This window comes from Monodelphis domestica, chromosome 4 (genome assembly GCF_027887165.1).
Source record: "Monodelphis domestica isolate mMonDom1 chromosome 4, mMonDom1.pri, whole genome shotgun sequence".
Taxonomy (NCBI): Eukaryota; Metazoa; Chordata; class Mammalia; order Didelphimorphia; family Didelphidae; genus Monodelphis; species Monodelphis domestica.
In genome coordinates, this window is record NC_077230.1 from 6,825,425 (window position 1) to 6,848,909 (window position 23,485).

At 39.4% G+C, this 23,485-nt stretch overlaps 1 protein-coding gene and 1 pseudogene across 4 annotated transcripts in view; one reads left to right on the forward strand and one right to left on the reverse strand.

Moving 5' to 3' along the window:
- The window catches only part of APP (amyloid beta precursor protein), a 137,187-nt gene that overhangs the window by 23,393 nt on the left and 90,309 nt on the right, over positions 1 to 23,485 (forward strand). For all 4 annotated transcript variants that reach the window (XM_056825990.1, XM_056825988.1, XM_056825989.1 and 1 more), the window contains exon 2: positions 11,921 to 12,088. In XM_056825990.1, the coding sequence (XP_056681968.1) occupies positions 11,921 to 12,088 (168 nt within the window). The remainder of the gene's footprint in view (positions 1 to 11,920; positions 12,089 to 23,485) is intronic.
- LOC130458932 (zinc finger CCCH domain-containing protein 15-like) lies at positions 4,827 to 6,084 on the reverse strand (annotated as a pseudogene).

Consider the following 23,485-nt stretch of genomic DNA (forward strand, 5'->3'; position numbering starts at 1 on the left):
ACTTTTTTATTTTGTTCATTTATGATTGTAAGGATGTGATTTTCTTCCTGAGGATTACTTTAGCTACTTCCCAGAAATTTTGGTATGTTTCATCATTATCATTTTTTAACATAGATATTTTTTCTATAATATCTCTTTTGACCTCTTATTTAAGATTTCATTGGTAAAACTACATTTGGGTCTTTATCTTTTCTGTTGTCTCTGATCCAATTGCTGTTTTTATTGCATTTTGATCTGGGGATGTATTGATTATGTTTTCTGCCTTTCTACCTTTGTTTACAATATCTCTCTGTCCTAGTATTTAGCCAATTTTTTTAAAAATTCCATATGGTGCATAGAATTATGTATTGTATATTCTGCTGACCCATGTTGAAGGCACCATAAGTCTTTTCACTCTAGTTTCTATGGTAATTTGTTCAGTTCCATATTTTCCCTTTTGTTTATTTTTCTGTTGGACTTATCCAGAACTGATAAAGGGATATTGAAGTTTCCTTTAATATTTTGTTACTGTGTCTTCTTGAAGTTCAGACAATACTTCCTTTATGAATTGGATTATTAAAAGGCATTAAAAGTGTGTAAGTTTATTTTTGATTTTTATTTGTCTGTGTCTATTTCACTATAATATAGTTTCTTTGTTTGTCCCTTTTTTATCTTTTAAATGTTTTATCTGATAGTGTGATGGAGACTTCTACTTTTACCGATTCACTCAATACATACCAGAAATTTTTTATATACTCTCAATTTTAAATGGTCTTTATTTTTTAAAGTTTATTTAATTAATTTAGGATATTTTTCCATGGTTACATGAATCATGTTCTTTCTCTCCCCTCCTCCCACCCCTTCCTGTAGCCAATGAACAATTACACTGGGTTTTACATGAGTCATTGATCAAGACCTATTTCCATATTATTAATATCTGCACTAGGATGATCGTTTATAGAGTCTACATCCCCAATCATATCCCTATTGAACCATGTGATCAAGCACTTGTTTTTCTTCTGTTTCTATTCCCACAGTTTTTTCTCTGGATGTGGATAACATTCTTTCTCATAAGTCCCTCAGAATTGTCCTGGATCATTGCTGCTAGCAGAGAAGTCTATTATATTTGATTGTGCCATAGTGTATCTGTCTCTGTGTATAATGTTCTCATTCTGCTCCTTTCACTCTGCATCAATTCCTGGAGGTCGTTCCAGTTCACATGGAATCCCTCCAGTTCATTATTCCTTTTAGCACAATAGTATTCCATCACCAACAGATACCACAATGTGTTCAGCCATTCTGCAATTGAAAGGCATCCCCTCATTTTCCAATTTTTTTGCCACCACAGAGTGAGGCTATAAATATTTTTGTACAAGTCTTTTTCCTTATGATCCCTTTGGGGTACAAACCCACCAGTGGTATGGCTGGATCAAAGGGCAGACAGTCGCCCTTTGGGCATAGTTCCAAATTGCCTTCCAGAATGGTTGGATCAATTCACAACTCCACTAACAATGCATTAATGTCCCGATTTTGCCATATCCCCTCCAAGTTTCCTTCTTTATATTCAAGTCATTCAGCCGTTCTGAATTTGTCTTGGTGTAGGGTATAAGATATTGCTCTAAATCTAATATCTCCCATACTGTTTTCTGATTTTCCCAGCAGTTTTTGTCAAATAGTGGTGTTTAGTCCCCAAAACTGGGATCTTTGGGTTTATTGTACACTATCTTGCGGAGGCCATTTACCCCAAGTCTTTTCCACTGATCCTCCCTTCTGTTCTTAGCTAATGCCATATTGTTTTGATTACCTATGCTTTAAGATCTGGTACTGCTAGGCTCCCATCCTTCATATTCTTTTTTCATTATTTCTCTTGATGTTCTTGATCTTTTGTTCTTCCAAATGAACTTTGTTATATTTTTTTCTAATTCAATAAAAGGTTTTCTTGGTAGTTTGATAGATATGCACTGAATAAGTGAATTAATTTGAGTAGGATTGTCAGTTTTATTATGTCAGCTTGTCCTTCCCATGAGCAATTAATGTTTTTCCAATTGCTTAGATATCATTTTAATTGTGTGGAAAGTGTTTTGTTATGTTCATATAGTACTTTTGTTTGTCTTGGCAAATAGATTCCTAAATATTCTATATTATCTAGGATGATTTTATGCAGAATTTCTCTAACTCATGCTGCTGAGATGTTGGAAATATATAAAAATGCTGATGATTTATGTGGGTTTATTTTGTGTCCTGCAACTTTGCTAAAGTTGATTATTTCGACTAGCTTTTTATTTGATTCTTTAAGATTCTTTTAAGTAGACAATCATATCATCTAAAAAGAATGATAGTTTAATCTCCTCATTACCTATTTGAATAACTTCAATTTCTTTTTCTTCTCTAATCGCTACAGCTAGTGTTTCTAGAACAATATTAAATAATAGAGGTGATAATGGGCATCCTTGTTTCACTCCTGATCTTATTGGGAAGGATTAAAATTTATTTTCATTGCAGATGATACTTCCTGCCTGATGGTTTTAAATATATACTGTTTATTATTTTGAGGAAAGGCCCTTCTATTCCTATACTTTCTAGTGTTTTCAATAGGAATGAGTGTTGTATTTTGTCAAAGGCATTTTCTCCATCTGTTGAGATAATGTGATTTCTGTTGTTTTGCTTGTTAATATGGTCTATTATGTGGATGGTTTTCCTAATATTGAACCATCCTTGCATTCCTGGTATGAATCCTACCTGGTCATAGTGAATAACCCTCATGATCACTTGCTGGGGTCTTTTTGCTAGTATCCTATTTAAGATTTTTCCATCTATATTCATTAAGGAGATTGGTCTGTAGTTTTCTTTCTCTGTTTTTGACCTGCCTTGCTTTGGAATCAGAACCATATTTGTTTCATAAAAGGAATTTGGTAGAACTACTTCTTTGTTCATTTTGTCAAATAGTTTGTATTGTAATAGAGCCTTACGTTTGGTGGCAAAGAGGCAGAGGGAGAAATTGTGGAGACCTCCCCGTTTAAATTGGGGTTCGGGGGGGACAGCTGCTGTTTAACTTATTAGCCAAGGGAGAGGAGAGGGGGAATGAGTAGTTCCCCCTCTTAACCTCCCCTCAGCTATGGCTGCTCAACCCCAAAATGCCTCTTTACTCCCCTCTACTACTAATGTTTAGAGGTTCCCTCCTCTATGAGAGAGAGAGTTACCCTCCCCCCCCCCCCAAGTTGGAATTGTTTCCCACTCATGCTAGAGTCAGTTGTGGAAAACAGCAAACTTTATTCTAACTGAATCAGTTTGGGAATAACACAGGGAAATGGCTGGGGGAAGGGTTTTTGTGAAGAAAGAGGGAAAGGTGTCCCTATTCTAACTACCCTTAACCTCCCTCCTCCAGTTGGGGAACCTAGGCCTTGGCAGCCTTGGGTGCCTGAGAGATTCAGGCTTGGATGACCCTGGTCTTGGTCCATGGGCACAGTTCAGACCCAGGGCACAGGAGCTGTGAGGTGATCTTGTCAGCTGCTAGGCTGTCTTCTCCAATTGGGAATTGATGGGGGTAATGGTGTCCAAATCACCAGGAGAGAGATGTAAGTTTTCATCAGGAGCAAAGTCTTGACCAGACCTCTCCTTGGTCTGTTCCAGGATTGAGAGCAAACTGCCTCTCTCTGAAAGAAACTCTTGCTCTCCCAAGATTCCAGAACAGCTTCTTGGACCCCTCCCCCATTGTGGCTGAGACTTTGTCAATTTCCCCGACTACGGTAACTTGTTCTAGGGTTTGAAACCTCTATCACAGTATAGTACTTGGGTTAGTTGTTCTTTAAATGTCTGATAGAATTCACTCGTGAATCCAAAACGCCCTGGGGATTTTTTCATAGGGAGTTCTTTGATGGCTTGTTCAATTTCTTTTTTCTGATATGGGATTATTTAAGTATTCTATTTCTTCTTCTATTAATCTAGGCAATTTATATTTTTTTACATAATAATCCATATCACGTAGATCACCATATTTGTTGCTATATAATTGGGCAAAATACCTTAATTTCCTCTTCATTAGAGGTGAGGTCACCCTTTTCATCTTTAATACTGTTAATTTCATTTACTTCTTTTCTTTTTTAAAATTAGATTAACCAGTACTTTATCTATTTTATTTGTTTTTTCCAACATAACAGCTTCTAGTCTTATTTATTAATTCAATAGTTCTTTCGCTTTTTTTTATTTTAATGTTTGATGACAACTTTGTTGGTAAAAAGGCAGAGTTTGGAAATTTTAAAACGGCTTACAGAGGGCATTCCAGATGATGCTGTCAGTTTAAAGAATTTGCATCTTTAATGTCCATCTGATTAATTATCCAAAGAAATGCAACACTGAATCTGCATAGGTTGTCTATTTATGAAGTGCAGTGCTCTTATTTTAGGCAGTCTTTTTTTTTTTAATATATAAATACAAAGTAAATCAAACCACTCATTAAAAAGATGCAGCTTAAATGAGGGATATTTTCAATATGTATATTGTACTTGGTAATAAAACATGCCCAATAAAACTCAGAAGTTGGAAAAAAATGATTTATACTTCCTACTTCAATTATTTACAAAATCTTTTCTGTAATGACCATTATATTTCAGATCACTTATGACCTACTCTGAACTTCCTATAGAGGTGTAGTCAAGGTCATAATAGAGGTGATAAGGGTGAATATTCTTTTTTGGGGGGGGAGAGATTGAAGGAGGGGGTACCCTCCTGAAATCAATGTAAGAAACCATAAGCATCTTGTTTAAGAATTCCAGACAGGAGGAAAAAATCAATGTAGTCAATTTCAATTTATGGTGAGCTAGCAATTTTTTCATCTGACTTGCTTGCTGTCATTCCTCTAAATCAAGTGTGTTTAATTCTTCCAAATCCTCTCCAGTAAAAAGGTTTTCATCAACAGGAACAGCACCAATCACTCCATTTTCCTGTTCTTCATAATTTTCTTCCAATTCATTTTGTTCTCCATTTTCTGCCCCACCTCCTGAAGCTTCTCTCAATTTATTATCATCCTTCTTTACCGAAGTATATGTACTGAATCTTTCAAGACTAGCCACAGTAATACCAGTCTCATCCACATCCTTTGGGACATACTGGCTCAAATCTATATAATTTATTCTTATTAGGTCTTCATCCTCATCACCACCAGTTCCTTGAGTATATCGAGTATCATCTGCTTCTTCATCATCATCATCAACCAGTTTAGGACGAAATTCAAAAACTTCGTAGCCACTGATGACTAGTGCTTTTCCTGCCTTAAAGTCTGCTTTTCTTCTTACCATACCTTGCTCAAATTTATCAATCTTTTCTTGTCTTTTCCTTTTCTTCCATGCAAGAAAAGACTCTTAACATGATTTTGGTAATATTTGGTCCTAAAGCAGAATGCTCTCTTCCAATTAGATCTTTTAATGAAATTTCATCTTCTCTTTCTTCTTTCTTCTTATCTTTTTTTAATACAAAACCAAGAGGAAGAGCATGATGGTATATACAGTTATCATCACCTCCAGGGCAAACCCCAAACCAGCCATATTTGTTGTTTTCAATAGCATCAAGAAAGTGCTTGCACACTATTTGAGTTTTTGGTTTTTTCTTTTCTGCCTCACCCTGCTTCTTGTTCACTAGTTCTTCCAGCTTTTTCTCATCCCAATTATCCATGGTATCCTTTTCAAGTTCATCTCGTGCATATAAACACTTTGTTTTTCATATTTTCTTTCCAGAGAGAAATCATAGGAGAACTTTACTTTTATCTCCTTTAGTACACTGCCCTTGCGTAAAGAATGCACATACTACAGATTTGGGATCTGCACCTTTACTTATTTTCTAAGCAGCAACTACAGGTTTGAATAATTCATTTACCTCCTGAAGTTCTTTCTTCTTATAATCTTTCTTTAATTTCTTATCAGCTTCATTTTGTGCAGCCTGCCATGGCTTTTGTTGACCAAATTTAACTTGATGAGTCACAGCCTTGATCAACTTCTTTTGCTTTGCCTCTTTCTTATTCTTCAAACCAAAAGTTTTGTCCTCAATGATTTTCTCCTTTTTCTGCTCTGCCTTCTTGTTGCCCCCAGCTTGAGCCTGTTTCTTGGGGGGCATGGCGGAGAGGGCCCAGACTCAGGGCACTGCACTGCTTTGGCCCAACTTGAGGGGAATGCAGTTCTTTCACTTTTAATTTTATTAATTTCTCCTTTAATGTTTAGATTTAGTTTTTATCTGAGGATTTTTAATTTGTTCTCTTTCTAGTTTTTTAATTTGTATGCCCAATTCATTGACCTCTTTCCTCCTTGATTTGTAAATATATGCACCCAAGGATATAAATTTGCCCCTGAGTACTGCTCTGGCTGTATCCCATAGATTTTGATAGGATATCTCATCGTCATCATTCTTCTTTAATGAAATTATTAATTGTTTCTATGATTTGTTCTTTAACCAACCAATTTTGGAGAATCATATTATTTTATTTCCAATTAATTTTTGATTTGCCTTTCCATGTACCCTTACTATTATTATTTTATTGCATTATGATCTGAAAAGGTTGCATTTATTATTTCTGCTCTTTTGCATTTGTTTGCCATGTTTTTATGCCTTAGTGCATGGTTAGTCTTTGTCAATGTACCATGTGCTGCTGAAAAGAAGGTGTGTTCCTTTTTGTCCCTATTTATTTTTCTCCATATATATTAAGTCTAATTTTACTAAGATTTCATTCACATCTCTTACCTTTTTCTTATTTACTTTTTGGTTTGATTTATCTTGATCTGATAGAGGAAGGTTCAGGTCTCCCACTAGTATAGTTTTACTATCTATTTCCTCCTTAAGCTCCACTAATTTCTCCTTTAAAAATTTGGATGCTATACCATTTGGTGCATATGTGTTGAATACTGCTGTTTCCTCATTGTCTATACTGCCTTTTATCAGGATGTAATTACCATCCCTATCTCTTTTAATCGGATCTATTTTTACTTTTGCTTTATCAGATAACATGATTGTGACTCTTGCCTTCTTTTTCTCAGTTAATGCCCAATAGATTTGGCTCCAGCCTCTTACCATTACCCTGTGTGTATCTACCTGCATTATGTATGTTTCTTGTAGACAATGTATGGTAGGATTTTGGTTTCTAATCCACTTTATTTGCTTCCATTTTATGGGTAAGTTCATCCAATTCACATTCAGAGTTATGATTACCACTCATGTACTCACCATCATTTTGATTTCCTCTCCTAGTCCTGCCCTTCCTTTCACTATTTCCTTCTACACCAGGGTTTTGCTTTTAATCAGTCCCCCTAATCCCCACTCTTATTTTACTTCCCTTCCCACTCCCTCCCTTCTTATTCCCCTTTTATTTTTCTTTAAGGTCTATTAAATTCCCTTCCACCCCCCACCCCCACTTTCCTTCCCTTTTGGTCCTCCTTGCCCCACTTCCCACCTTGGTTTTTGCCTCTCAAATTCCCTGTAGGGTACGATAGAATTTGATACCTCAATGAATCTAGATGATCTTCTCTCTCAGAGTTGATTCCACTGAGAATAAGGTTTAAGTATTATCTATTAGCACTCTCTTCCTCTCCTTATAATAGTATTCTTACCCTCCCCCTCCCATACTCCTCTTTATGTGGTATGTTATCCTATTTTTCTTATTCCTTCAAGTTTTTCTTTGTGCCATCTTCTATACCCCCCCCCGCCTTTCTTTTTTTACATATCATCTTCAACTACTTAAACCACCCAACCACTTCCTATGAATAACACTTCTAACTTACCTTTTTATGTTTCTATTGAGTTTTTGTATTTGGACATCAAATTTTCCATTTAGTTCTGGTCTTTTCTTTACAAATACTTGGAAATCTTCTATTTTGTTAAATGCCCATATTTTTCCCTGGGTGGAAAGGAGTGGGTCAAGTGAGGAATGTCTTCAGCCAATGTAGGGAGGAGGAGGGGAGAGTCCCAAGTGCTCTGCTCCTCTCCAACTCTACAGCATGTGAGCTGCCTCTCTTACCTTCTGTGCCCTCCTAATTGGACTGCTGGGCAGAGGGGAAGGGGGTGTAAAAAAATGTTGTCAGGAGCAGTGGAGAGGGAGAGAGAAGCAGCTCCACCCAAGTTGCTCTGCCTTTCTAGTAACAAACTGGGGCGGGGAACAATGCATGTACCCACAGAGAACTCTGTGTGTGCCATCTTCAACACCCGTGCCATAGGTTTGCCATCACTGTCAGTTTAAGACAACTTAAACTCAGTGTGTCAAAAATGGAACTCATCTTTCCACAAAAACCTCTTTCTCTATTACTATAGAAAGCAATACCATCTTCCCAGTCTCCAAGGCTAGAAATCCAGTGGTTATCCTGAATTCCTTACAGTTTCTGACCCCTCCATGTCTAAACTATTGCCAAAACCTGCTGATTTCAGCTTTGCAGTATCTTATTGGAAGGGGAGTACCCCTTCTCTCCTCTGACACTGCCACTACTCTAGTATAGGTCCTCACCAATTCACCTTGGATTTTTGACGTAGTTTAATTTTAGATCTACCGTCTCTCACTCTAATTCATTCTCCATTTACTCGCCAAAATGATTTTTCTAAAATTCAAATCTAATTTCCCTTACTCGGTTAAGCACTTTGTGGTTGCCATCAATGTAAAAATTAAAATTAATATGCAATAATTTCAAATTTATATTTTATAAGATTTATTAGTAATCACTAGAAGCAGCAAAATAAAACCACGTGCCCATGGCTAATTTTCTTGTTCAAACAGCCCATTCCACCAATGTCCTGACCCAGAAAGGAAAAGAGGCCTAGACACAGAACTCCCCCCAGTTTATCTTCTGTCTATGTCAGCATGTAATGACAGGGAGTCAGTGGGCTCCTGGGAAATGTAGTTCAAAGGCACAGGATTTCCAGTTACACAATATCATTCCAAGCTTTATGGTCTTTTAGTGGAGAGGTTGCCAGGTCATAGAAGTAAATACAGCGTGTTGTTTGGTATTCAGAGCCCTTATAAACTAGTCTTCTACCTTTCGAGTCTCCTTACACCCTACTCCCTTGTCCCATGCTCTTCAATCCAGCGTATGGGGTGTTCAGGGAGGAATGGTGTGAGGATTCACCAAAGCCTTTTCGGGGCTGCACATCCACCTTTGGTGCCCGCCTGTCACCCACTCTCACCTGTGACTCCACAAACTGTGGCATGCGCATTGGCCACACCCCAGTCACCCCTCTTGGCAGTCGGGCAAAAGCAGGTTGAGGGTCACCACCAGGCCACAGACCGTTTGGTGAGTTAGGAAGATGTTTGCCCCAAGCACGTGAAGACGAGTGCTTGGAGCTTGGTCCGTCTTTGACATGCCACCGTCTTCCTCTTCGTCCCGAGGCCCCTGACGGTTGTCCTCACCTTCGTCTTGCCGGGACTTCAGGGACTCGGGGAGAGAGAGTGAGGCTGCTGACTCTGTGTCTGCGTCACGAGAATACAACTCGGGTGAAAGGGAAGACATCTCCTGGAGCGAAGGGCAGGCAAAAACCAAAACGTCTGTTTTCTTTTATTCTGGTTTGTCTTGGACATAGCTCTGTGCTAGTTTTGTTGGTGTCTCATTGGGACTGTGTATTGGGGCAGTCTTTGCACTACTAAGGAGAATGATGCAGCCTTATATAACTCGTTTGGTTGAAAACTTGCACAAATTCTTCCTAAAGGTGGGTTCTCTGGGAGGGAGAGGAGGAGAGGGTGTGTTGGGAAATGGAAATGATACAAAAACAAAGGGTATCAGTAACAATTCTAAAATAGCAGAGCAACCGAATTTGGACTTATGTCACACTCTGTTGAGAACTGGGCCTGATTCAAGGTGATCTGATGCGATGTGTGTTTAGATGGTTTAGAATTGGATTGAAAAAAGGGGCTTGTAGACCATCTACCAGTTAATGAAAAGAGATTTACTTAGTAAAGGCATATGGGACAGAATAATGCCCCGGTCCCTGAGACACCATGTAGGGAAGGATCCTCCTCTCCCTTTACTCATGGAAGCATTCATCCGTGAAACCCTCCTTCCTCTCCCCCTCCTCCCAGCCTGCTCCTCTTCCCCGTGACCAGAGATCTTCTTGCCTTTGTTGCTGGCCCTCACTCTGACCCTGGCCCATCCCTCTCCTCTCTACCTGCCTGCGGCCTCTCCTTCCCATGTTGGAATGAAGCCCCCCAAAGAAGCATTCTCCTACAAGCAGGATGGCCCAAGTCCTTTCAAGAATTTAAGCCTTCCCCTACACTTACCAATTTCATATTCCTGAAGCACAGGTATGACCGAGTCACTGCCCTGCTCAGAAAGCTCTCGTCGTTCTCCATGGTCTCTAGAATAAAATAAGAGCTCCACGTTGGGGCAGAGCTCTTAAAAATCCGGCCTGGAGGCAGATAGATGGCTCAGTCATTTGAGCCAGGCCTAGAGACGAGCAGTCCTAAATTCAAAACAAAGCTCAGAGTTCCTTGCTGTGTGACCCTGGGCAAGTCACTTAACTCCCATTGCCCAGCCCTTAACGCTCCTCTACCTTGGAGCAGATACCCAGTACGGATTCTAAGATGGAAATCAAGGGTTAAAAAAAACGGGTCTAAACCTATCCTTCCTGACCATTTTTGTTCCCCTAATTTCATCATCTGTATGAAAAGGGGGCAGGGCAGAGGTTGTACTAGGTCCTGTGCCAGCCGCGGGGCTGAGTCCTGAGGATACAAACAGAAAAAGTAGTCCCTGCCCTCAGGGGGCATCTAGCAGCAGAGGCAGCAGGTGGACAAATAGGGACAGGATGGCCAAGACGGAATTGAGAGGAAGAAGGAAACAGAATGAAGAGGTGAGGAGGAGCTTCCTGTACAAGAGGAGGGTTTAGTGGGGCCGTCCAGGAAGTGAGCGCTGCTCAGTAGTCAGATGAGGAGGCGGAGAGCTCTGGCAAGGGCCGGAGCTAAGAAGAGGCCTCCTCGCGGGATAGCCAGGAGGCCGCTCTCGGGATTCGGGCATTGAAGGGTGTGAAGCACGGGCCTGCCGATGTTGGCATGGCTCGGGCTCGGGCCCGGGCAGAGGGACGCGCTGCCTTCCTGGTGGAGCTCTGCGTTTGTCTCCAAGCCACACAGCGGCTTTGCCTCTGGGGAGCTCTCGTGCCCCGCCGCTGGCTCCGCTGCCTCGCCGTGGGCCTCGGCCCTCCCTGCCGACGCCAGACTGGACCGAGGACTCCCCGACCCGAGAGTCCAATCCGAGAGTTCCGACGACAGCCTCAGCGTTCTGCTCGGCTCGGGCCCTGTGAAGACAACCATTTGAAATGGGTTTTCCCTCCATCCATCCCAGCGCTCGAATGGCCACGTCGGGAGGCGGGTTATGATTGCGTCGGGGCCAGGGAGAGCAGCCGGCGTCTTCCTGTACTAGTGCGACTTGGGGGTCCCTCCCCGGGCTGGGGCTGCTGTTGACTGCGAGTGTCCGACCAAAGTGGAGCCGTGAACGGAGAGCAGCCCGTCTTCTGCCATCAATAGATTCCCCACAACTATGCAAACGCGCCGTGAGCCGTAGTGCAAGTCGGGTCTTTTGCCGATTCTAAGGACCCGTCACTGCCCAGGTGAGGGTGCCGCTCGGCCAGCCTCACGTCGCGGCTCCGCTCCGCGCTTGTCGCCTTCGCCACGCCCGGCTGGGTCTCACGTCCTCCTCACTTAGACGAGCGATTCTGAAGTGATGATGTTGTGTGACGCGCTTGTGCGCTGTGTTGGTGCTAACGAGTGTGATTTATTTCTGTGACCCGTCGGCGTCTCTTTCATTTGCCTCGTTTACACGTGAAGTGCGCGTGCCAGGCAGCAGGAGTCCTTTACTTGATAGTAGAACTCGGTGAAGGGGTCAGGAATTCTCTGATGGGTTCCTGTTGTTCTCACCTTCTCCTGTCTGCTCCCCCCAGCTCTGGGGACGAGACCAAAAGCTCCGTAACTGAAGTAAGTTTGTTGTTGCAGGTGTCCACTGACGGAAATGCCGGCCTCTTGGCAGAACCCCAGATCGCCATGATCTGCGGCAAACTCAACATGCACATGAACGTGCAGAATGGGAAGTGGGAGACTGACCCGGCGGGGACAAAAACGTGCATCAGAGTGAAGGAAGGGATCCTACAGTACTGCCAGGAGGTAAGTACCCTCGTGCCGACCAATGGCTTCAGCATGAAGACATGCTCCTGCCCTCATTTTCTTGTATTATTGCTGTTTTTACCCCGAATAGTCTTCCCATTGGAGAGGCAGGCTGGCAGCTTCAACCTTGAAATCTCCAGGAACTGTGTTGCTGCTGAATGATTCGGTAGTTGAGCCACCAAGGGATGGCCCTTCTTGTCTCGGCAAGCTCGAGATGAGGTGCCGAGATGTAGTAGAGGAAGTTTCCTTACCAAGGAAATCATTGAGCCGAACCACAAAAAACAATCTTCCCCAAGAGATAACTCAGAATAATAGAATTAACAGTCTAGCAGACATTTAGCTTACTTTTAAAAAACAATTTGATCTGGGAATGTAGATTTTTATCAGTTATTTTTATTTCTATCAGCTATTTATCAGTTCATTTCTACTGACAGGAAGTTTTTTTCCTTTTCTTATTTAGGGTTAATGGAAAATCACTATTTAGCATTTTCTTCATTTTAGTCTTTCATATTTTGGAAGATTTCTTTCAATATTCATGTCTAATCTGAATCAAGATTAATAAATGCTATTCAGTTTTCTATCTTTTGGAAATAGGAGCAATTGTGTCTTGTTTCCTGCCTCCAAATGCCAAATGTTTTGAAACATATTGACTATTGGATGTCATGTATAGAAATACACATATTGATAGAAAGTTATAGATTGGGAAAGTTAGAGCTTGAGTCTGCATAGGAACCATTCTGTCCAAACCCAGTCAGGATCACTAGTCCCCTGGCTCACATGCAGACACCCAGAAATCGGAGACAGAACCCGAGAATTGGCTAGAAATGTAATCATGAGGTTGTTGGTAAGAATACCATTCATTGACTGTCTCCCCTGTGCTTTTCTGCATTGGAGTGATGGTGTAGAGAACTTCTCACCTCTATCTGCCTTATTACTCCCTTGCTTTACCCTGATGGAGATGAAACTAGCTGCCTTACTCCCAATTCCTCTCCCCGTGTTCCCAACAGTAGATCAAGGCCCTTTTTTAAATTGCTATTTATGTAAACAGTATTATTTTTTTCCCTTTTAAACACTATTTTATTTGGTCGTTTTCAAACATTATTCATTAGAAACAAAGATCATTTTCTTACCCTCACCCCCACCCTGCCCAATGGCAATGCGTGCTTCCTCTGGGTATCACATGTGTCCTCGGTCCAAACTCTTTTCCATGTTGTTATTTGCATTAGAGTGTTCATTTAGAGTCTCTCCTCAGTCATGTCCCCTCCATCCCTGTAGTCAGGCAGTTGCTTTTCCTCGGTGTTTTTACTCCCACAGTTTATCCTCTGCTTGTGGATGTGTTTTTTCTCCTAGATCCCTGCAGAATGTCCAGTAACACTGCATTGCCACTAATGGAGAAGTCCATTACCTTTGATTATACCACAATGTATCAGTCTCTGTGTACAATGTTCTCCTGGTTCTGCTCCTCTCACTCCGCATCACTTCCTGGAGGTCGTTCCAGTCTCCATGGAATTCCTCCACTTTATTATTCCTTTTAGCACAATAGTATTCCATCACCAACATATACCACAATTTGTTCAGCCATTCCCCAATTGAAGGGCATCCTCTCATTTTCCAATTTTTTGCCACCACAAAGAGCGCAGCTATGAATATTCTTGTACAAGTCTTTTTCCTTATTATTTCTTTGGGGTACAAACCCAGCAGTGCTATGGCTGGATCAAAGGGAAGACACTCTTTTAGCACCCTTTGGGCATAGTTCCAAATTGCCCTCCAGAATGGTTGGATCAATTCACCAGCAATGAATTAATGTCCCCACTTTGCCACATCCCCTCCAGCATTCATTACTATCCTTTGCTGTCATGTTGAACAATCTGCTAGGTGTGAGGTGATACCTCAGAGTTGTTTTGATTTGCATCTCTCTGATTATAAGAGATTTAAAACACTTTTTCATGTGCTTATTAATAGTTTTGATTTCTTTGGCTGAGAACTGCCTGTTCATGTCCCTTGCTCATTTATCAATTGGAGAATGGCTTGATTTTTTGTACAATTGGTTTAGCTCTTTGTAAATTTGAGTAATTAAACCTTTGTCAGAGGTTTTTATGAAGATTGCTTCCCAATTTGTTGCTTTCCTTCTGATTTTAGTTACATTGGTTTTGTTTGTACAAAACCTTTTTAATTTGATGTATTCCAGATTATTTATTTTACATTTTGTGACTCTTTCTAAGTCTTGCTTGGTTTTAAAATCTTTCCCTTCCCAAAGGTCTGACATGTATACTATTCTGTGTTCTCCTAATTTTCTTATAGTTTCCTTCTTTATGTTCAAGTCATTTACCCATTCTGAGTTTATCTTGGTGTAGAGTGTGAGGTGTTGATCCAAACCTAATCTTTTCCACACTGTCTTCCAATTTTCCCAGCAGTTTTTGTCAAATAGTGGATTTTTGTCCCAAAAGCTGGGATCTTTGGGCTTGTCATAGACTGTCTTGCTGAGATCACTTACCCCAAGTCTATTCCACTGATCCTCCTTTCTGTCTCTTAGCCAGTACCAAATTGTTTTGATGACCACTGCTTTGTAATATAGTTTGAGATCTGGGACTGCAAGGCCACCTTCCTTTGTATTTTTTTCATTATTTCCCTAGATATTAAACAACATTATTTTAAGAGGAAAGAGAGAAAGAGACAGAGAGTGAGAGTATTAAACTTTAGATGGCAATTTGAATCCATGCCAATTCTGGATACTTGATTGCTTGCAGTGAGCTTGGGAATTGAAAGGAGGACAAAACCTTGAAGGGAAATAGATTTGAAACCCTGGGGTTGCATAAACCAAAAAGTTGTATTTGTCAATGAAAATTGATTTGAAGCTTGAGCTTACTTACTGATAAATACATTAAAAGAAGAAAGATACTATTATTTGGAGATTGGTTTCTTCTGAGATACTAGCCAATCAGGAATCCATGACTGCCAACAGGCAAAGAATTTCTTTTTCGGTCCATTTCTTTTCCTCCCTCATTCCCCTTTTTCCTTCCTCTTCCCTCTCCTCTCTTCTTCTTCCTCTCCCTTTTTCTCCCTCTCTTCCCTTCCCCAATTAGCTCCTATTTATCCTAGTAAATTATGGACAATTTAGCCTGCCTAGCTTACTAATACTGTATATGTGTATGTATGTGTATCTTTTTATTTCCATAACGTTTTTCTATTTTTTGGTGAAGGCAACTTCTGTTGAGGAAGTTCCCTCCAACAATTATAATTGGAGCAGTTAGAGGATCAAAATTATAAAACTGGAGATTGGAAAGGATTTCAGTGGCCATTGATTCTAACCCATTTACGAAGGATAAGTTTGATAGTGATAACCTCATTAATGCTTTTTGAGTAAACTATGTGCCAGGCATTGTGCTAAGGATACAAAGAAAGGCAAAAAACCATCTCTACTCTCAAGGAGCTTATATTCTGATGGGGTGACATGTAAAAAACTAGGTACAAACAAGATGTAGATAAATTGGAGACAATTTTAGAGGGAAGGAACTAGCATTAAAGGGGACCAAGAAAGGCTTCTTTAAGATGGTGGAATTTTAGCTGGGATATGAAGGAAGCTGAGATAACCAAGGGATGGAAATAAAAGAGAAAGAATTCTAAGCATGAGGGACAGCCAGTGAAAATACTCAGTGCTAATTGTAGTATATCATGTGCAGAAGAGCAAGGAGACTACTGTTACTGGATCTCTGAGAGTATGTTTTGGGGGAGCAGAGTAAGATGGGAAAAACTGCTGAGCTAAGAATCTGTCAGGTTATGAAAGACTTTAGAAGCCAAAGAGAGAGAATCTTAAACTGAGCTTATTGAATAAGTGTCACATGGTCAGACCTGTTTTAGAAACATCCATTTAGGGCAGCTATGGATAGAGCACCAAGCCTGGAGTCAAATCAAGTTCAAATCCAGGCTTATACCTTTATTAGCTGTGTGACCTTGGGCAAATCACTTAATCATATTTACCTCAGTTTCCTTATCTGTAAAATGAGCTGGGAAAGGAATGGACAAACCACTCCATGATCTTTGTCAAGAAAACCCCAAAAGGGGTCGTGAAGAGTCAGACAGCTGAAAATTGAGTAAACAGCAGCAGGAAGAGACTGGAGGCAAGCAGCCCGGTCAGACACTATTGAGGTATTCCAGGCAGTAGGGAACTGGGGTTGTGGCTGCTTCAGAGGGGAGAAGGTTATGTATGCAAGAGAAGCTCTCAAGGCTGACAGGATAGGACTTTAGGTATGGAGTCAGGTTGGAGTGAGAGTAAGTAGGGACTTCTAGGGAACACCCAGGCTTAAATCCTGGGTGACCGAGAGAACGGTGATACTCTAGAAAGTAATAAGGGAGTTAGGAATTAGCATTTGGGAGGAAGAAACTGAATTCAGTTTTGGACATAAATTTAAATAATATGCCTAAGAAATAGTTAAGGAATCTCCTGTGAAAAGCCATCAAGCCCACGCTGTCTGGCATGGGCACAGTTGGAAACTGAGGACTGTACGGCGGTCCCGAGGAAAGAGGAGACACCCACTGAAACCTCTCTATGGGACTCCTCCCACTAACTTCCCCTACTATTGGCTATGATTATTGTTCTCTCCCTAGTTCCAGGAAAATAATATAGGAGCAAATACTTACAGGGTGAACACACATATGTCCCACTTTAATCCCCCCAGATTATTACCCCCAAAGATCATTACCCACTGCCCCTACCTTCTCTTAGCAGAGGTACACTTAGTTGCCCCATACCCATTGCTAGCCAAACGCATGAGCAGCCCATCAATCACTCCCCCGAAATACAAGCTTCTGACACACTTCACTGGTTTGTTATGTTTACAGTAACCAGAGCAACATCACTAAGTGCCTGAATGAAACATGCAACTTAGAAATTAGAAAAACACCTGATTCTGGTCGGTATTAAATTACCCTTTAACCCGGACCCAGCTACGAAATGTTTTGTTACCCATCTCCTAATTAATGCTGCTTGATTGTGAAAGCTGATCAAAAGCAACAGGGATTCTCGTAGCTGGTCATCCCACAGGTCAGGAGGAACTGACCCTCTGCCTACCCTGCCTATGCTATTTATCTCTGTCATGTAATTTTTCTGTTGTAGCAACATGGCATATGATCATCGGATTTTGATTAAGCAATTTGTTAATGGGTGGCGTATCCAGTTATCTGTAGAAGGTCATGTAGGTGGAAAAATGACTGTGTGCACGAAAAGCATGTACTCACTGTACTATATAATAAACACGAACCTTGAGCCAGACAGAGCAGCTTGATGGCTCTCCACACTCTCCTTGAAGACCTCCAAGCAAAAGAAACGTCTCGAAGCAGCACGTTCTACTTTTGGTCAGCTCTAATTGCTAAGAAGTTGCCCCCCACCCCAAGCCCAAGGTTGCTTTTGTTGCAATACCCACCCATTATTTATGGTTCTCTACCAATCCTCCCCCCCCTCCCCCCAATACACTATTTGAAGACAGTCAGCTCTGCTAAGTCTTCTCTTCTCCAAGCTAAACATACCCATTTCCTTCCACTGATACTTTTCTAGAATGGACTTGGGTACATAACATCTTTGTCTTGTTTGGACACATGCTAAGGGCTTATTAAAGTCCTTAAGCTGTGGCATCCAGAACTGAACACTGTATTCCAGAAGAGACCTGATTAGAAGAAATTTCTTCAGGGGCACTGTCTTTTTCTGTTAGTGAAAGCTATATTTCTCTTAATGTAGCCCAAAGTGAAATTAGATGGGTTTTTTTTTATTTTGCTTTTGTATCACATTGATGACTTAAGTTGAATAGCTTGTGAAAACCTCTGGATTATTTTTAAAACTGATATCCAACCATTCTTTCCCTATATGGTCCATATGAAATTTTTTGAGGATTTTCTTTGGAGAGGAGTGAGACAATCATAGTGTAAATCTTTACATATTTTTAGATTCAACCTATGCAGTAACCTGTCAAAATGAAAGGATCCTGACTCCTTTGTCCATTGTGTTCATGATTCCTCTCAGTTTTATGTTCTTTGAAGATTAGATGAGCAGGCCCTCTCTGTCTTCAAGTCATTGTTAGGGCAAGCACAGATCCTTGGGTTATACCACCAGAGAATATCTGCCATCCGTAATTTGAACCATGAAGTTTGAGTTTATCCACCTAACTCTAATCCTCATCTCTCCGCCTCCGTACAAATGTTAAGACATACTTTATTGAAAGCCTTGCTCTGTGAACTCCATCTCTACTATTATCTCAGTTCTTCACTGTTCTTCACTCACAAGATTCCATTTCCTAGTCCATGACCATCCCCCATGTCTGGAATCTATTACCTCCTTTCCTCCAATTCATTTAAGATGCAGCTCAGGCCCCATCTTTTGTATGGATCTTGTCCTTATTTCTTTTCCTCTTAAACTACCTTGTACGTGTGAGTACGTGCGTATGTATTCATTAACTTTATGTTTGTGCTGTATTTATTTTTATATGACCTTGTGTCCTTCATTCTAGAAAGATCTTTGCAAGTAGGAATTGTTTAATTCTTTGTACTTTTATCTCTAGGATCTAGCTCAGTGCTTGCCATAGTTGGCAGTTAATAAATACTTGTCGATTGATGAAACGCTGTTAGCTCTTTGCAGTAATCACTTTTTATCCATCTCTTTCATAATCCCATAGACTTTTCCTAGGAATTAAAGTAAAGTAGTCTCTGTTGTATTGTCTTTTGTGAAAATTGAGGTAATGCACCTACTCCAGTCTTGTGGTATCTCGCCACGGCCTTTCACACATCACGGACATTGGCTCAGCATACATACCCACCAGTCCTTTTAGGATTCAAGTCTATCAAGTGACTTGAATTCACCAAGAGCAACTAGATGCTCTCCTATTCTCTCTCCTTACTTATTTTGAGTGTCAACTGTATTCATTTTTGTTTTGTCATTTCCAATGAGTGACACCAGTCTCCTTGTGCTTCCTCACATAAGACACTGCATTTCCAACTCTGAATATTTTCACCGTCCTTTGTGCCTAGAACTCGCTCTGCCGACATTTCTATCCCCTGACCTGAACAGTTCCATCAGATCTCGGCTTACGTCCCATATTCTTCGAGAAGCCTCTCCTGATCCTCTTCCCTCTAAAATTGCTCAGTTTGTTTCTTGTTCATATATATATTGCATGTTTTCTTCCCGTTGGACTGTGAGCTCCTTGAGAGCAGAGGCAGTTTTTCACCCTTTTGAGAATGTTTGTTCTTTCTATCCTTTGAACATTTACTTATTGGAGAATGGTTATTAGTTTTTTATATACATATGTATGTATATATATAATCTTAAATTGTTGGTGTGTGTATATTGCTCTGTGTGTGTGTGTGTGTGTGTGTGTGTGTGCGCGCACCAAACTCTTCAAGGAAATTTGATACAAAGATGTGCTTGCAATTTACTACTTCCCTTCTTATCCTACCTACTTGCATTAAAGTTGTCCATTTAGAAGCTTTCAAAAGTTTCAAGTTATTAAAACTTAACTATTTATCTTTTGTAATTACCTCTACCTCATTTAGGTAAAAATATATCTCTCAGCCATGAGAGGTATGTGATCTGTTTATCTTCTGAATTTGTAATAGTGTATGATCTTTAATATCAAGGTTACACAGACATTTAGAATATATTATGGAATGTGGTGTTAGTTATTAATCAAAGCCCAATTTTTGCCAGATTGCTTTCTAGTTTTCCCAGCAAATTTTATTTAATAGAAAGTCTTTCCTTTAATAACTTTTATTTTCTACCTTATCAAACACTAGGTTATTGAATTCTATTGTTTTTTAATTTCCTTTGTCTAAAACCAGATGACTTTGATGACTACTGTATGAAATAATTTGAGGTCAGGAAGTGCAATTCCCCCTTTATCTTTACTTTTTATTACTTCCCTTGATAATCTATATCTATTTTAAATGAAATTTGTTATTATTTTATTGAGCTCTATAAAGTATTCCCTTGGTAATTTGATTGGTAGAGTATTAAAAGAAAAGATTAATTTTAATAGTATTGTCATATTTGTTATATTGGTAAGGCCTACTCACGAGCACTGAATATTACTCCTGTTATTTAGGTTGTTCTTTATGTTTTTGAGGAATGCTTCATAATTGATTCTTATTAAGTTCTTCATTTGCTTTCATAGATTAAACAACTGCTTGATCACATGGGTTGATGGGGATATGACTGGTGATGTAGACTCTAAATAAATCACCCTAGTGAAAATATTAGTAATATGGAAATAGATCTTGATCAATGACACATGTTAAACCCAGTGGAATTTCTCACTAGCTACAGTAGGGGGTTAGGAGGGAGGGAAGGGAAAGAACATGAATCTTACAACATGGAAAACTATTCTAAATCAACTAATTAAATAAAAATTTTAAAAAATGCTCTCATAATTCTCATCTTTTAAACCTTTCATAAGCAGCTTATTATGGTTTCATGTTCTTCCTTAAGTTCCAAATGGTCCTCTGTCTCATCAAGTATTGGGTCATTTCCCTTCATTTTGCTGGATTTATTAGATGCCTAAACTCATTTTCTAGAGCTGTAGCGTATCTTTCTTCTGTTGTTATTTTTTTCCTTTTTTTAAAAAGTGTTTATTTTCCAAGGTCATTGAGATTCCTTCCAGGAATTTTTGGTACTTGTAATCTTTTTTTAAACTCTTCCTTATTGCTCATTTTTTGGATCCCTCCTCTCTGGTTATGGCTACCTCATGGGCTGGATCTCAGCTTCTCATTCTCCTCTTACACTGGGAAATTTAGGCTTCATTAGTCTAGTTCTCTGCCAGTTCTTTGGTTAGTCAGAGTTGGGCCTGATCAGGCTCGTGCTGTTCTCCAAAGCTTCCCACATACAGTGAGTGTCTTTTCCTCATGACCTGACCCGCACTCCTCCTTACTTCTCTGGCCTTAGCAAGAGCCCTTCAGAGGCTGCTTCCCCTCTGACTGAAGTTCTGAACTTCCCAACACTCACGTTTCCAGGTTACAACTCCTTAGCAGACATTTCACTTCCAAAGGGCTCCAACCACACTCTCTTTTGAGCCAAGGAAACGTCCCAACGTGGAGCCTGGCTTTTGACAGCACTGAAAAGGGAAAGGAGGACAGGAAGGTTTCCATGTAAACCTGCGTGTTGTTATTGTTGTGCCTTGCGTGATCTGGGAACATACATTCTTCAGTTTGGGGTTTTTGATGACCTTCCTTTTTAGCTTCTGGGTGTCCCAGACCATGGAAACTGCTCGAGTTGCTTTATCTTTGGCTCGTAATTTCTGTATTGGAGAGGTTGGAGAGATTGTGGAGATCAGGAAAAAATGTCTGGGCTGCCGTCAGGTACATGGCAGTTTCATGCGTGCTTTTCAATATCACAAATGCCTCCCTGAAACCAAAGACCATCTTATCATTTTTTGTTTTGTTTTTCCCCTTTTCAAAAATGCTGAACTTCACAAATATCAACTAAAATATGACATAAATTCAATAGTTATGCCTGAGACTATAAATTTATCATATATAACTTGCTTTTCTTTTTTTAATTAACTATTTTTTCTCCTTTTAACCTTCCTTCATTAAAAAAATAGCAATATTCATAGTCAAACAAAACAAATTCCTGCATTGATCATATGCAAAATAAATGTACAACTATTTTAAGTTCATCTCTTATCAGGAGGTGAGTATCATGATTCATTAGAGGTTCAGAGTCGTGTTTGGTCTTTGCATTGGTCAGAGTCCATAAGATGTTAAAAGCTGTTTATCTTTACAATGTTGTCGCTATTATACAAGTTATTTTCCTAGTTCTACTCTTCACTCTGGATTAGTTCATACAAGTATTCTCGGGTCTCTTGTCATTTCTTGCAGTACAACAATATTTCATTCCATTTATATACTATGGTTTGTTAGGCTACTCTCCAATTGATGGGTAGCGCTTTAGTTTATAGTTCCTACTGCAAAAATTTTGTAAATGAGGCTCCTTTTTCCATCTTTGATCTCTTTGATGTCTGGTTCAAAAAGGCAAACACAGTTTATTGAATTTGAGGACATAGTTTTGAACTGTTTTCTAGACTAGCTAGACCAGTTCATAACTGCAGTAACAATGCAATAATGTATCTCTTCCCACTCTACCCCCATTACCCCACAGCCCCCAAATTTACCTTTTTGTCATCTTTAACATTTGAAGGGTATCAGGTAGAAGCTTAGATAGGCTTTAAGTGCTTTGGAGCACTTTAAAAAATATGATTATGATAGCTTGATTTTATTCCCTTGAAAAGTCTTTCTTTATATCTTTTGACCATTCATCATTTGAGCAATGGCTTCAATTCTTATAAATTTGAATAAATTCCTCATGTATCTTGGAAAAGGAGACCTTGGTCAGTTTTTTTCTCATTTAATTTTTTTCATTCTACTTTTAACTTATTGGTTTTATGTGTGCAAAAACATTTATTTTGGATAATCAAAATTATCTATTTTATCTTCTGCGATCTTCTATTGTGTATTTGGTTTTTAATGAATATTTCCTATGTATAGTCATGAAAGTGATTTCTTTCTTGCTCTCCTCTTGTTCTGTGACCTTTTATATTTATCATTTTTCCTTTTGGAATTTGGTATTTGGTATGAAATCTATGCCTAATTTTTCCGGTAGTTTTTGTCAAATAGTGAATCCTTACCCTGGGAGTTAGGGCCTTGATGCTTGTCAAAACCTCTAGCATTTGTTTCTGCACATACCAGCTCCATTTTTTTAACCTGTTTTTCTTTTTATAAATACCAAATATATTTGGTGAATTTTACTTTGTGGTACAATTTGAGATATGATATTAATAGAACCCCTTCTTTTCCACATTTCTTTTTTACTTCTTTTTGAGGTTTTTTCTTTATTTCTTCAGATGAGTTTCAATATTTTTTCTAGTTCTATAAAGTAATGCTTTGGTTATTTGATTTATTATGGCCACTGAATAAGTAAATTGTTAGGTTGTATTATCATTTTTAAATTTTATTTTACTGAGTTACTCTTGAGCAGTTGATATTTTTCTACTTATTTAGGTCTGTCTTTATGTAAATTTTGTATTTGTAATCAGAGGTTTTTCCTCTGGGTTTTATTGGTAATTTGCAGAAAGGACGGCAATGTGTGTTGATTAAATCCTGCAACTTAGAAATTATTCATTTTAATTGACTCAGTTTCCCTTGATAGAGGACCAGATCATTTTTGAGAAATTATACTTTTGTTTTCTCTTTGCCTATGTTTATTCACTCTGTTGTTATAGCTAACATTTCCAGAATTTTATTAAATAATGGTGGCTGATGGTGGCAGAAAGTCAGCATCCCTAATCTCACTTTGCTATTTTCCATTTTATAGAATGGTTATTATTGGTTTTAAACAGATTTCATTCATTTGTTCCTATCCTT